The following is a 16,137-nucleotide window of genomic DNA, read 5'->3' as shown; positions in this document are numbered from 1 at the left end:
CGTTTGCTATCTCGAAATAGATAAAGAGCAAGTACAGCGAAGATCTCAACTCCGCTTACTGTTCCAAAATGGTCTGTGGGGTGCTGATGTGATCAATGCAGAAGGATCCCGAACGGAAAGAAGCCTGCTCTCTATCGATCAAGCTTTCGAGATGTTCTTTGATGCATTCCAGGATTATTTTGGTTATTGTATTTGCGGCGGCAAGGAGCATGCAGATACTCCTTCAATTGCCACACCCAAAACGGGTCCCCTTCCTTAGGATCTTTACTATCTTTCCCTTCTTCCACTCTCGGATTCCCATGATTTCTGTACGAGTGGCCGTAACTGAATGTGCAGCAATAAATAACTTCGTAGATAGACCGTCCAGCTCCGCGGCTTTACTTGGTTTGAATGTATTGGCGGCCGAAATGATTTCTCTTCTTCTTGGAGGAAAAGCCTATATCCTCATGTTACAGTGACTGGCCATTTTATCCACAGGAGGAGAAGCTTCATCGGATGAGATATGGTTAAGGACCGCGGTGAGTCTTTTCCATCTTTCCAGTTGTTCATCATCGTGGATAAGAAGTCGACCGTTGTCGTCCATCGCAGGACCATCGAAAGACTTACGACCACATGCAACCTGTTTCGTATACATTCCTGAGAAGATTGCGATCTGTGGCATCTTCCGCTTCCATGACCAGCGCAAAAGTAAATTTTCTCTTGTCACCGAGTACACTGCGCTGAATTGGGGGACCTTATGAGCAAAATAAGGCTTTGTCAGAAAGAAAGAGAGAAGCCGTAACATTGAGGGCTGGAAGGGGAATACCGGGATATTCGAACAAAACTTTAGAAATCTATACGGGGAAGCAAACTGGGCTTTTGCAGGTGGCAATTTTCCAGCTCGTGCGGCGCTTCGTGTTCAAAAATCACCGCAAGAGACGTGTCTACCGCTATTATTGAAAATAATTACATCCCTCTTTTCGCAGTAGGAGAAAGGTGGACCAGACTCATCGACTAGTAAGACGTCCTCTCGATCCCTAATGTTATTGTGGAGGAGCTGCAGGAGATTGGCAAACATATTGAAGTGCTCCGGGATCAGGCGGGATTCAGAATTATGCTCTCAACTTGGCCGCTAAAGCCAAACCCTAGTTCACAAGCACATCTGAATCAAGCATGCCTGAAAGGGTTTTGCTGTCCAACGGAAGAAACAGACAGAGAGCGAGAGAATTTCGTTATTGAAGCCCAAAAGGCTTCCTGACGTGCTTTTTAATTTTTTGAGGGCAAAAGGGGAGGGAAGGAAAAAGGCATTTAAAAGGAGTACTTCACTGCCGAGAACGCCGAAAATATGCTCCACACACATTCATTAGCCCAAAAGGGGGGGGGGCTGGTGACTGACACCTGGTCGGAACATCTCGCAGGACTCAGTGTTTCATCCATTTAAAAGAAGTTCGACGATCCTGCGATCTCCTCCGAAATCAACGTTGATGAAGGAAGGAAATCAGGGAAGCTCCGGAAGGTAGGGAAGCCAAGCAGAGGAGCAGTATCAGAATACGGACGAGTTATCCTATGCCCTACTCGGAGGGAAAATAGTACTATAGATTGTCCGAATTCATAAAGGGCAAACACAATGTGGCCAGGCCATCAAAAACATGGGTCATTCGTGTACTGTACAATAGTGCCAAGGACAAAAAAAATCATCATCATCATCAACGGCGCAACAACCGGTATCCGGTCTAGGCCTGCCTTAATAAGGAACTCCAGACATCCCGGTTTTGCGCCGAGGTTCACCAATTCGATATCCCTAAAAGCTGTCTGGCGTTCTGACCTACGCCATCGCTCCATCTTAGGCACGGTCTGCCTCGTCTTCTTTTTCTACTATAGATATTGCCCTTATAGACTTTCCGGGTGGAATCATCCTCATCCATACGGATTTAGTGACCCGCCCACCGTAACCTATTGAGCCGGATTTTATTCACAACCGGACGATCATGGTATGGCTCATAGACTTCGTCGTTATGTACGCTACGGAATCGTTCATCCTCATGTAGGGGGCTAAAAATTCCTCGGAGGATTCTTCTCCCGATCGCGGCCAAGAGTTCACAATTCTTCGAGTCTATATTGGCCCCCCTATATGTTCTGACATTAATCAAGGCTGAGAGGTGGCGGCGTTCGATCAACGTGTGGTGAATTTGGTTGAAACTGGTCCCGTCTGGAGAGGCCCACGTATGTTTGTGGACCGCTTTCCTCGCAAATCAGATATTTTGAATAATCCGCAATCCGTTGTCATTTGTATTTGGAACCAACGTATTGCCTCAATACGGGTTCCTTCCCTACTTGGCTGTTCGCCAAGTATGATTTTGATATCATATCTGGGGCAGGCTTCGAGAATCCGCTCTACTGTCTCGTAGAAGGTATCCTTCTCCGACTCTGCAGTCTCCTCTGTGAGGGCGTGACCGTTAATGAGGCTACATTTCTGAATTTGCATCGCAAACGCACAGTGGATAGCCTTTCGCTTATGTTTTCAGGCCGATAACAGCAGGTTTCATTTTTTGGCTGACTAAGAAACCTACTCCGAGCACATGGTTTACTGGATGGTCGCTATAAATATGGTGTAGCCGCCCTTCTTCAGGAAACGGGTCCCTGCCCATCGCATCTCCTGTAACGCTGTTACATCAGTCCTATATTGGAACAGGGTATCGGCTAGCTGCTTGGCAGCTTCATCTCTGTACAGGGAGCGCACGTTCCTTGAGAAAATGCGCAAATCGTTATTCCTTTGCCGTTGCCGAGGCTTCCGTTGCGGCTTCATAACTTCGGTTTTCGGTGTAGGGTTGTCAGTCCTACCCAACCACCAACCTGGAGAACCAGTTGGTACAATTTGCCCCATTTTTAGGCGCGGGGATATTTAAATCATGTTTTATGAGGATCAGTTGTCAAAAACTCAGTTTTATTCAGATTCAATCTGAGACCGTATTGCATGAGGCGATCATTCTATTTTTGGACAAGTTCCTGGAGCTCATTTTTGCTATTAGATGCTAGGAAAACATTATCTGCATAAAGCAGTTTATAGGGCGCTGGACGTTGGATGTCCCGTGTGACGGTGTCCATAACAAGAACGGAGAGGAATGGTGTGAAGGCGCTTGCTTGATGAACACCAACAGAAACACGAAGCGATTATGGCACACCCTCCATACTTCCCACTTTACTTTTGGGATCGTGGTAGAGCAGTTAAACCCAACGCACGAGTTCTTCTGGCACTAAGTGTTGTCGTAAAGGGTACCAGATGTGGCACACGGTCAAACGCTGTGTAATGTAAAGAGGGCGATGCTCTTCATGGTGCTTCTCTATAAGTAACTGCGCAGCGTGTATTCCGTCAGTAGTTCGGCACCTTTTGACAAGTCCGGATTGATTCACGGTTATTTCAACGATTTCGTGAATACGGTGTCAGGAATGTGTTCAAAATTCTTCATGGCATAGGAAAGTAACTGGATTACACGGCAATTTGAACATTCCGCTGGACTACCTTTCTTTTTAAATATTGGAACAGTAGTACTTTCTTGTCAGTGAGATGGTGTTGTACCTTCCTGAATAAGCCGATTAAAGAATTCACTGAACCATATTATTGGGTCCCAGTTCTTCGATTTCCAAAGCTAAGATGCGATGTCGTCAGGTCCTGTGGCTTTCCCCGATTTCATTCGTTTTATTGCCTCCTCGACGTCAGTTGCGCTGGCAGTTACGTCATCGGGCTTATCCTACCCTACCTGTCTCGTGGATTTAATCCCACTGTCTTCTCAGGACACGGATTGATCTTGTGACCACAAGAGCCCCGCCGCAGCAAGCAAGGACGTTACCTGTCTATACCCAGTACATGGCTCAGAATTCATACTAGTGGATGCAAGACCTACCAAAATCTCTACCGAACTAAGGAGCACCACATTTTGACCCGAAGGTCTCTGTTCGCTTGAACGCAACCACAACCACCAAGAAGCTGCCACTAGGAGGTGAACCGCAAGCAACCGACCTGAAGGCACATACAACAGGAGTTCCCCAGAAGTATGTGAATTCAGGGGCTATCCCATTTCCCATGGTACCAGTATGACCCTGGTAAGGTTTCGTGACTGTTGCCACTTCAGATGAGTCCTCGTGCAAACTCGGGTTTGATCGCCCTAATTAGGCCTTTCGAGCATTCGGTTTCATCACTATGAAGGTTCTCCTCGGCCACTTGGTTTTGTTTCGGCCGACAGGGTTGCCGACCCGATTTCCTCCCCGCCATCTCTGAGCACCACTTGCGCTGACAGGTGGAACTGGTCCAAATGTTGGCAATGATTGTGGAAGTGGAGGATGAGCAAATTCTTCTGCACTTCTGCATTAAGTATTCTTGCCATCTATCCGTCGCGGCTCGACGGTTGGTAAGCAAAGTTCCATTCTTGTCATTAACGCAACAGAAGTGTTCGATATCCTATGTGCTTTCGTTACGGCTTTTGGCAAGTAGATACAGATCTCTCTCGCCATTTCGTAATGGTCCACTCAGGTAACAGCGACCGCTTTCTTTGCTCCCGGTTGGCATTCTTATAAATTCGCCAATTGGCTAGCATTTTATCGTCGAGAAATTTCTGGTGGAGGCGTTTCTTTTGACGGACCTTCATTTCAACATCGTCATTCCAAAGCCAAGTAGCTCAGTTGATGTACCGACTCCGTGGGTTGCAGAGGCCGCTTTGTGGATCGTGTCTTTCATTTTGTTCCACAATTCTTCCACATTCGTAATGGTTGGTGGCTTAATTCGCAGGACTGGAACAATTTCTCAGTTAATGAGGGGCAGAAAAGGAGCAGCATTCTTTAAAACTCTCGAGATGGGTCACACGATACGATCGACTATAACATGTCCTGCATCAAGAACATCTTAAATCTGATTTCAGAAAAATGTTAAAAATTTTCCAATTACCCCAGTCCCTTTGACAATACTCCACAATAGAGGCACCTTCTATAAATTGCTCCAACACCGCCTACCAATTCATTTGCATAGTTCACATTTGAAAATTGTTTCTAATTTTTCTGTTGCATGCCATCGACCCTAATTAACCAGACTGAGGAGTACCCCCTGTGGCTTCCGCCAGTACATATAATTTCCTCATGTAAAATTTCGCGTGTTGCTTATCTCTGGGACAGTAATCAGTTGGACCCTCCACATGACTTATTTGTTGTTAAAAACGAGAGTTAGAATCCTAACAGCCCATGGTGCTAGGTATTGGTTAAAAATGATGATAGATAGCAACATGAAAAATAAGGCCTCCTTTCTTTATTACCTCCGTCACACCTTGCAGGACATCATATAATAAATAACTAGGTAGAGCCGAGGGTAGAGCGTCTGAAAAGGGGTTGACGTTGAAATGGTAGGCATGCTTTTGCTTTCATTCACGATTACGACCAGGACGACAGCGCCAGTAAACGGACAATTGACGGTGACTAGACTGAATACATGGAATCTATGATTATGATAGAGTAATTATGAGGATAGAGGACTGTATAGCGCCCATTGAGAGAAAGGAGTAAATGACATTTTAATTATTAAAAGCCGGTGCAAATGGCTTCATGTAAATGAACGCGCTTGTTTTCGGGAGTAATCGTAAATTTTCAGATAGTCACATTTCACTGAGGGAGGCATTCTGATGGGTTGGTAATGTTATGTTTTGAAAGGGGTTAATATGCTTTCGGTGTTTTGAAATGATAATGTTTGCATGGTTAATGGCGAGGTTTGTTTATTAGTCAGAGGAAACAAGGGTATATGAAATTCAGAAATTCAGAGCACTACCTTACTTTCGTGGCTTCCTTTTCTTTGTTGCCAAATGGATTCATTCACCCTGAATGTAATTTGAGCTCCTTTGCTTATCAGTGCATTAGTTGAAATTATGCATAGGTTGACCCAATCTTCACCGGAATTTGCTTTTGAATGGCATCGACAAAAATTCAAAACTAGTGTAATATAGCAAATGAGCACTATCAGGACTGGGATGCCAGTCAATCGCAAATAACATATCTGGCATCCTGAATTGGTTAGAGCCAAGAAATCCAGCAGTCGAAAGCTGGAACACTGGATCAAGCTTAGCAAAAAAAGCAAGTCAAAAATCGGAACCTAGGTGCTTCAGGTATGAAAGGTTTTCTTCATTTTTTTATGCTGAAGTACTACTGTTTATATGTAGTTCGTAGCAGGCACAAGTATGGGGATGTTTTTAGGCCTCAAAACCTCAACGTCCTTGATTTCAACATGTTCGCGAAACTTTGAGTCAATACCACTTCTGAGAACATTGCACATCGCACAGACAAGCTGATACATTGACAGACACCCCGATTTAAATAAGGAAAAAAAAGAAAAATAATCATTTCCTAAAATAAGGATAGCTCCTATGCGAGTCTTCTTCGAAAGATTAAGGGCTTAAGAGCTATAGAAAAAAAAGGGTGTTATGGGCTTGAAGAAATGTAGCTTACCTTCGGAATCAGCACTTTAACTGATTATAGCAGACAAGGTGTAAACAGGCTGGATAAACTCAAAACTGAATACAACTTTACCCCTAGGCAGTCGAGATTCGTCGAGGGATTCGGAAAGGAACTTGGAGAGTCTCCGGAATGACATAACTATCGAGGCTGTTAAATGAGATCGTGGAAGCCATGAAACTGCAACACCGTTTGTTTCACTGGGAGAACGCATAAATGAACTCTGTGAGGAATATCCACCCAAATATCAGGGCTCTGATACGAGGTATTATGTTGTCCTATATTAACGCGATGGAGGAGAAAAACGCCTAAGCGTCATGTGACAAAGTCACGCGGGAGACGCAGGTGACGCCACCTCAACGTCAGATAGGTGAGAACGCGGGCAAATGGAGTAGGGATGGCATAAATGAATCCCTTGATATCCAACAAGCAACCAAGAAGGAAAACGCCTCATCGCCAAAGAAAGCTGGTCCGGCAAAAGTTCCGGATATTTCGTTGATTACGGCGCCAACTTTGACAAAAGAGACCCTTAAGCTCGTAAATCCGAAGACTGAACAAAGGTTGGCCCCGGTTGGTCCGGAGGTAATCATTATTTTCAACAAAGGAGATATGCCCTACGTCGACATGCTTCCGAAAGTCAAAGCCGATCCGAAACTGACACACCTGGGTGGCATTGTGAACGTATCAGGCGTACGCAAAAGAGGGATCTATTGCTGGAATTAAAAAAAATCTAGCGAGAACATAGTGGCTAGCTTTCGCGGCCAGGTGGAGAAGGTGCTAGGTGAGCAAGCAGACGTGAAAGCTCGGAAGCAACAAATAGTGATCGAGTGCAAAGACCTAGACGAGGTCAAATCACCAGAGTATGTCTGTGCTGCGCTAGGGGAACAATTCAACCTAAGCGATCTAGAAGACAGTGCCATCAAAATGTTGAAGAGGACATATGGAGGTACACCGACCGCTATTATTAGCTTGCCGGTGGAATCAGGTATTAAACTGATTACCGCGGACAAGGTAAGAATAAGTTAGGTCGTGTGTCGACTAAGGGAGCAAATATCTCCTGAGAGATGCTTCATATGTCTCGATTTCGGTCACTTTGCAGCAGCATGTACTAGCGAGTACGATAGGTCGAGAAGGTGCAGGAAGTGTGGAGAAGAAGACTGCACTGGAGATCCACGATGGATGTTATGCAAAGGGAGAACGGGAGTAGATAACCGACACGTTGCAGGTGGTGGTTGGTGCCCGGCGTATAGAAGGGAGCTGAATCGTAAGACTAAATGAGATTGATACAAATCAACCTCAACCATTGCGAGGCAGTTCAAAACTGGCTCTCGCAAACCATTCGAGAGTCGAATGTGGACGTGGCGGTAATATGTGAAACGTACTGAAATTACGTTGGTGCCACGTGGGTGAAAGACTCATCGGGAAACGCGGCGATATGGGTATGTGAACGGCAAGCCATTCAAGAAACAATGGCATTCCCGGAAGCCGGCTTTGTAAGTGCGAAAGTAAACGGAGTCGATATCTACAGCTGCTATGCTTCTCCTAGCGCAACATTAGCGCAATATGAGGAGATGCTTGACGGCTTGGTATTGGACGCTAGAGACCACAGCCCCAAAATCAACGCGAGGGCTTTAGAGTGGGGAAGTAGAGTGACGAACACCAGGTGCCAAATCTTACTTTAAACCTTCGCGGAGCTGGACATCGTCCTCGCCAACATTGAATGCGTGCCTATCTTCTCAGGCAGAGGACTAGGCTTAATCGTCGATCTAACCTATCTCAATACCTCGTTGGCGAGATGGATGGTCTGGCGGGTGAGTGAACATCATAGCCACATTGATCATCAGGCCATCTTTCTTGACATCAGGAATGAGGGAGGTGACAGTCGAGTGAACATCAAAAGCAGAAAAACCTGGATAGCTGAGTGATCCATTGGAGCTATCGAGGAAGAGACATTCCTGGCGGCTTTAGCAGGATGTTGCGAGCCGAAGGGAATTGCGCTGGAAAAGTGAGCAAGATACGTCAACGGATAACTGAGGCATGCGAGCCTACAATGCCGCGACGCAAGTTCCATCGCAATAGGAAACGAAACTATTCGTGGAACCAAGAAATCGCGCTGTTGAGAACATCGTATCTGCGAGCCAGGAGGCGTTGCAAACGGACCAGAGGAAAGCCACAATTCCGAAAAGAGTAGGTGGATCCATGCACTGATACCGTGTATTGAGAGATGGATCGAGCGCAAGAATGGAGAATTAAATTACCCCCTAACGCAGTTCTTTACGAGACACGGAGGATACATGAAGTACTTACATCGCCTCAAATTAGATGAGTCTCAAGACTGTCCCGAATGCGCCGCTACACCCGAGGACCTGGAGCGTGTATATTAGGCGCAGACTTCCTGTGTCAATATGGGCTGCTGACGGACTTGCAGACCAGGGCTTCGATAGACTCTGCAACCTCATTACAGACGTCAGAAAAAATTTCTACCTACAGAAAGTATCGCAGCATTAATACAGAAAGTAGTTTCTCCAAGCCAGTTAGGCACGATGTGCAGCACCACGTCAACACTACCGGCTCTCCAATCTCTCAAAACTGCGTCTACTTTCACCCCTGAAGCTTGCTGTTGCAAAGAAAGAGTTTGAAGACTTGATAAAACAGAGTATCTGAAGACCATCCAATAGCTGTTAATCCTCTCCACTTCATTTGGTCCCTAAGCCAAACGGCGAATGGTGACCGTGTGGAGATTATAGGCGTCTGAATGCTCAGACAGTTCCAGACCGATGTCCTATTCCACTCATTAATGATTTTGCGCATTCGCTTACGAACTTCCATGTTTTTACGACCTTGGATCTAGCCAAGGAGTACCACCAAATCCCTATCGTTCCCAAAGACATTCCGAAAACGGCAATCTGCACGTCTTTCGGACTTTTCGAGTCAACTAGGATGACTTTCGGCTTGTGCAACGTTGCGCAAACATTTCAGAGGTTCATCCACTCTATCTTACGAAACTTGGACTTTTGTTTCGTATACATGGATGATGTTTTGGCCGCTTCTTCTTCAGAATCTTAGCAATTGGAACATCACGAGTGCATTTTTCAACATTTCCTTGAGGCCAGACTTGTCTTAAACGTTGAGCAAAATTCAGATTCCTCCAAAGACAGGTAAAAGTTCTCGGCCACTTGATAACTCCTGACGGTATGCAACCTGACCCAGATAAGGTTGAGGCGATAAAGAGCTTTCCCCTACCAACCGCGGTAAAGGGTCTACGAAGCTTCTTGGGCATGTCGAACTTCAATCGTCGTTTCTTGCCCAAGACTTTGTCATCACCAAGCAATCCTGAACACCTACTTTTCTGGGCCCAAAAGTAAAGACTCCAGCGAAGTTGCGTGGTCTTCTGAGGCCGTCCATGCGTTTGACTTTATCAAACAACCGCTTGTTGATGCGACACTGCTGGCATTTCCCCAGTCAGATGCACCCCTGTGTTCGTCGATGCCTCAGATATAGCGATAGGTGCCGCTCGTTATCAATGGGTTAATCAAATTTAGCAACCGTTTAGTTTCTTTTCAAAACGGCTTAATCCAGCTTAACGCAATTACAGCGCCTACGATCATGAGCTACTCGTCGCGAACCACGTCATAAAATACTTCCGTTTCTCCCTTGAAGGCAGGCCGGCCACCGTGTACACGGACCACAAGGTCCTTACTTTCGACAAAAGGCCGACAAAGCGTTCCTCGTTAACTTCGGCACTTGAATTATATCAGCCAGTTCTTTCCTGATATCCAACATGTGTCTGGAAAAGGCAATCTTGTTGCAGATGCTTCTTCTCGAATCTCGGAAGTCACAGTCCCCGCCGCAGGCAATCGCCGAGGCACAAAAAGATGACGCAGAGCTTCAGAGCCTGAAGGTAAACTCCAAATACAAGATCAAGGAATTTCAGCTAAAACTCTTATTTACACTGCAAGACCTCAAATAAGGAACCCAGGCCATTTATTTCGGCCCCTTTTCGCAAAGAAGTATTGTACGCAATACATGATCTTGTGCACCCAGGCATCAGCACGCCAAACCGTTGATCACTGATAAATAATTCTGGCCGTCAGTGAACATGGACGTTAACTATTGGGCTAGATGGTATATTGCGTGCCAGAAGTCAAAGTGAACCAAGCGCTTTCACCCATCCATCTCGACATCATCGGCCCTTTGCGAGACTCGCATGGATTTAAGCTATGCCCCACAACCATGGACAGGTTTACGCGGTGGCCTAAACCAATAACTCTACCTAAAATTACGGAATAATTATGTGACGAGGTCCTCTTTCGAGATTAGATTCCGCGCTTTAGTGTTCCAGCCCTTATCATCACGGACCATGGAATGCAATTCGATTCTACTCTTTTCGCGGAATTAGGAAAGCTCCTGGGCTTCAAACGGCATAGGAATACTGTGTACCATCCACAGTTCAATGGATGCTGGAAGGTAAGCACCGGACGCTGAAAGCCGCCTTAATAGTTCGCGACGATCCATCGTGGTCGCGGTACTTGCCTTTCATCCTCCTCGGCCTCCGTAATGCTCAACGAGAGAAGTTCACAGCCAGCCTCGCGGAGATGGTGTACCAAAAGAATCTGCGTCTCCCCGCCGACCCTGTGCTGGGCATCAGAGCAGGGTTAAGCGGTACGGAAATGCTGCGTCTGCTAAGGCACGCGGTTTCGAAGCTGGGATCGGCTCTACCATCCCCGCGCGCGATAACGGATTTCAACACCCTCAAGGACCTCGAAACGTGTTCACAGCTCCTTATTCGGGTGGACACTCCTCGTGGGCCGCTGCAACCACCATATGAGGACCCGTTCAGAGTTGGGAACGAGACGAAAACTCGTTCAAGCCTGATATAAACGCTAAATTATCGAAGGCGCGGAAGTCGGGGTGGAAATTTCCTGCATCCTGAAAGCCCTAGAACGTTGGAGCGGTTAATCTGTATCAGATTGTTCCTGGCAGTTGAGAGCCAAGGAGGCCTCTCTGACTGGCAGTTATTGCTGGCAGCTGTAGTATAACACCGATGACGGACCCAAGGAGTACGTTGTTTTTGCGAGTGTCCATTTAGCTTCTCCTTAGGCTGCTAGTGTAAAACGTCATGTTCAGCGATGTACTTAAACTTCTGGTTCCGGGGGAAGCCATGGTACAGGAGGACGTTGATGAACGCTGGTGATGAATTACATTTATGGGAAGCAATCAGTGATATTAAAGCTGGTCAGAGCACCCTGGGTTGACACAGAAGAAAGGCGGTCCTCGTGACTAAGCTCAGTAACGGAAATTACGCTCACATTAAACCTGGAAATCACATCATCACTTCCGAGCCTGCCAAATATTTCTAAGGTGATGAATGAAGGTATGTCTCAATCACCTAGAAAATGCAACGAAACCCATCAATCTTAAAATTTTAATTCATTCGCACCACTTTCGTAGCTACTCCATAGTCGCACAATACATAAAAGGATTGCATGATATAGGGCAATCGCCAGAGTTCAGTTTGCCCGTTGAGATTGATTTCATTTAAATCGAACGCAATAAAGTACGCTGAACACCTAAAGTAAAATTATCTTTGTACACCCATAAAGCACCTCCGCGAACTTCAATCGCGTCTACCCCTATTACCTCCCTCATGTTATTGGAACAACTTTCGAGGCAATCATGGGACGTACACTGGCTCCAGAGCTAAAGAGTAAAGGAGAAGTTCAACCGCGCTAGGTAAGAAACTTTTCGTGGTTTATCGCAGAATAGACGTTGGTAGCTTAACGATATTTGCAATAAACGAGCGATAGCGTACACCTTCCTAGCCTGCAAAGCGCGCGAGTAATTTGAATCCTTTCTGTGTACTCAGTCAACAGACTCAGGGGCATAGAATGGCGTTCCTTGTTTGTGGCCGAGAGTCTCCTCCAATCCTTGTTCGCTTATCCATTCAATCGACTCGTGTTCCGATGCAACTTCAATTATCATTTCGCGTATCGTCCTTCGCCAGCCCCCACAATGGATGCCAGACGAAGCGTGCAATTGCATCGTATTTTCGGTGTTAAAAGTATCGAATTCCACTTAAAATCGATGGAAGAGCACGGCACGGTTGGAGTACTATGCAACTATTCGATTCGTGATTTTTTCCAATCAGAAAACGCTATTGCTTCAATCAAAGTTTCATTAAAGTGCACTTTAGATAAATTTCGATAGATAGGATAATGGATAAATTCCTTTGAACTTTCCGTTAATGGCGACACAATTGATGTCGGAAAGGTTGTATTTCGGGTGAATTACTTTCCACTGTATTGTGTTTCACGAGGTAGAGGGATGGTTGGAGAAGGGGCGCGAAACTGGCTTCGAATCGGACTTTTGACAGATAAGGATACATCGTGGTATTCCCTCTAGGATATCATTTTCGAACAAAAGGAGATGTAGTCAACCGTAGCCCCCCAAAGTACTGAATATGGAGGCTCAATTTTTCCACAAAATAAAACCCAAATTTTATAATCACGATTAATCTATTTTCAATTATCCCACTCAATCAACAAATCATTCCCTGTTACACTAATCATCCAATCTAAGTATTTATTGACATCGGTGAAAACAGCCGGTGCGGCTTCTTTACACGACGTACTTCGTGAAAGGACTCCTATCAATCGCGGTTGCGTTGGCCATCCAGTAACCAAACCGCCTCCCTCATCATGGGTACATGGAGCCTGGTTGTTATTCCTCCAGCCGAGAGTGCACAGTTGAAGATACTCATCGAATTCCGAACCATAGTCCCTTTTGCATACATTCTTTGAAGCCAACGCAAACATTCCGTAGGTCAGATCCTTTGAGGAATAATCATTAAACCCGGCCATTACCACCAAGTCATTGAAGGGCTTTCCTCCCAGTTTGATTGGTTTAATTTCGTCGGTGAACACTAAGTAGATGGGCAGTTTGATGAGCGCTATGTCATCATATCCTGTCGGGTAGCGGGTCACGGCTGATTCAGGAACACTTACAGAGAAAGAGTCGCGGTTATCCCAGAGGTACCTGCGGTGAAACATTATTTGATATTCCTTTCCTTCAATCCCTTTGTCAACACAGCTTAGCGATGTTAAGATCCATTTGTCAGATATAATTGATCCGCTGCAGAAGTCGTCGCCTATTTTGATCGTTACATGATGGGGAAACCTCCTCAGAGTATCAACCAGGTTTCCGTTTATAATTCTCGCTTCCTGTCCGAAAACTGCAGGAAAAGCTGCAAAGGCAGCCAAGTATAGAACTGGGTTCCACATAGTAGAAGGTATAAGTGGTTACTGTTGCTGAACACTCGGTGGTAGTGGGTATTTATGGAAAAAGCAAGGAAAGCTTAATCATGTACTGATTAGATACGAATCGCAATTTGTAGAGTAGATAGAGGCGAAGCTGGAATTTTTGATAAAAGCGGAAATCTGATTATTTCGCGAAAATCTAAATTTTATTATAATCGGTTTATTGCCTGTTTGTCCGTCGCAAAAATCGGACCTTTTGACATGAAATTTGGTCTTTCAACATCAGCTGTAAACAGAGGGTTAGGAAGGGCACTTTTGGATATAAATCTCCGGATCCTTCAAGGTTCCCTCCCTGGCTTGGCATCCCCAGAGGGTGCGCCTTTTTAAGGAGATTTTTGGCGGAGTTAAAGAGGAGGAGGGGAAAAGAAAACGTGAAATTTTATATGATCACACGCAAGGCATATCCGAGCCTGGCTAGCATAGAGGGAAGCACATGTTGACGGAACACTTCGCCGTAGTTTCAATATTTGAGGACGGACTTTCACGATCAGTTTCACCATGTTTTTGGGATTGTGGGATAGTCCCCTCCCCCCCGTTGGTCGTCTCCGGCCACTCAAGATGGTCTGTTACGCCATCGCCAATCTCATTTTGACATTATGTTTGTCCTTCTTTGCCTCCCAGTTTTAAGTCCTGCAGGCGACCTGGGTAAATTCTCCCTCATACGTGTTTTTTACCGCATCAAATGTGTGGTTCCTTTTGGCAATTACGCCACTCAACGCAAAATACAAAGCATACCCCTTCAATTTTTGCTTTTTAGACGGATGCGCTTTTGTGGGGTCTTGACAATTATCCTTTTCTTTGAGTCATAGGAAAGGATCTCATATTCCCAGGCTTTACAGACGAGTGGAAGTAACCGAGCTTTTAAATGCCACAAAGACATTAATGGTTGCTGATCATTACCATCATTAGTCGCTATTCCTTGGAGACGGAAATTCACCAGATATTATACAGTTGAGATCTTGAAGGGAGACTTTTTTCACTCGTTATCGAGGATAAGAAACCGACCTCTAACATTCTTCACCAACCCGGCGAAAAGCTTACGACCGTCTGCAAATTCTTTTGTGATCCCTTAGGAAAATCATTAGTACTTGTGGCAGCTCCCTAAGCAGCACAACGCCAAATTTTCTTTTTCGGAGGTACCACAGTTCAAGCACTCATAATAAAAGCTCTTGGTTCTCTGCGTTCGACAATCCCTCCCCCCCTACTTTCTTCCTCAGGACGTGGCCAACAAATCCACTTGCGCGATAGAAAAGATAACTTCTAATGGTGGTACAATGATCATTGGTATTTTTCGAGGAGCTACTGAAATCGTATGTCGCAAGGTCAGGACGATACCTTTCTAGCTGCCGAACTATAACCGGATCAAGAAGGTAGACCGTATTGAACTGGAGAAGTCGAGGCTTCAGGGTTGGTATACAATACTCAAGGGAGGGCAAGCAACCATTGATCTCGCTCGAGGTTGACTTCAACCCTCTCTTGTTTCGCACGGCCAGAAGACAACTCCTAAATCTGTTGGTGATCAGGATGTAATTACTCTAATCAAATGAACGTTGACAGGCCCTTGAAACCGAACTAACCTTATATCAGGGACGGTCGAGGAAACCACCCTTCATGATCCCGATATCATCTTGTTAAGGTGGCTCTCATGGACCCACTTCAGTCTGTAGAGGGAGCTCGAAGCTAATATTCTATCGGACACGGGTTCCCAGGGTTTGAAAGCATTCCTAGCGGATGCAGTACACATTAATCCGATCCCGAATTCAGGCTTACGATCGGCAGATACAATGCTACAATTGTATCTCTAAAGTTGGAGCAAATTAGCATTCCGGGTGGCCTAGACACTATCATCGAGGAGCGTTTACACACTCCATACTACTGACCCCTACCAAGTGAATGGCCACAAGGAATAGGGCATCGTTCAACTACCACAAAGCCATTAAAGAGTTGAAAGAGAAACTCGACAAAGGAAATACAGTGGTCATCATTGACAAAGGAGCATACGACGACATTGTACGCAAATGATGTCTCATTCGAGGCAATTTGTGTTGGGGATCAGTGGGATCCTTCACATACTAGACTAGAGGAAAATCCACATTTGTTCGGCCAGAAGTCTGTTGAAGCAGGATATCTTTGGGGGTGCCCACAGGGAAGGGTTCTCTCTCCGTTGTTATGGCTTTTGGTAATGGATACTCTGCTGCTGCTTCTGGAGAGCAAAAAGTCGTCGCGCATGGATTTGCGGACGACCTAGCCGTAATAATTATCGATAAGCTTGAATAAAACTCTGCATGAAATCCATGGTTTGTGCCTGCGCAACGGACTCAGGGTAAACGCTAGGAGGACGACTAGTTATGTTCAC

General features: G+C 45.6%; 1 protein-coding gene across 1 annotated transcript; it reads right to left on the bottom strand.

Moving 5' to 3' along the window:
- Positions 1-12,986: 12,986 nt before the first annotated feature.
- Positions 12,987-13,745, bottom strand: LOC119647620 (collagenase-like). The gene has a single exon (XM_038048663.1). The coding sequence runs from the start codon at positions 13,743-13,745 to the stop codon at positions 12,987-12,989; it is 759 nt and encodes a 252-aa protein (XP_037904591.1).
- Between the last annotated feature and the right edge of the window lie 2,392 nt (positions 13,746-16,137).

Source organism: Hermetia illucens, chromosome 2, assembly GCF_905115235.1.
Source record: "Hermetia illucens chromosome 2, iHerIll2.2.curated.20191125, whole genome shotgun sequence".
Classification (NCBI taxonomy): domain Eukaryota; kingdom Metazoa; phylum Arthropoda; class Insecta; order Diptera; family Stratiomyidae; genus Hermetia; species Hermetia illucens.
This window is presented reverse-complemented; position numbering and strand designations above follow the sequence as displayed.

Excerpts from the sequence above, each read along its gene's own strand:
- LOC119647620 (XM_038048663.1), bottom strand. The coding sequence starts at position 13,745 with ATGTGGAACCCAGTTCTATACTTGGCTGCCTTTGCAGCTTTTCCTGCA.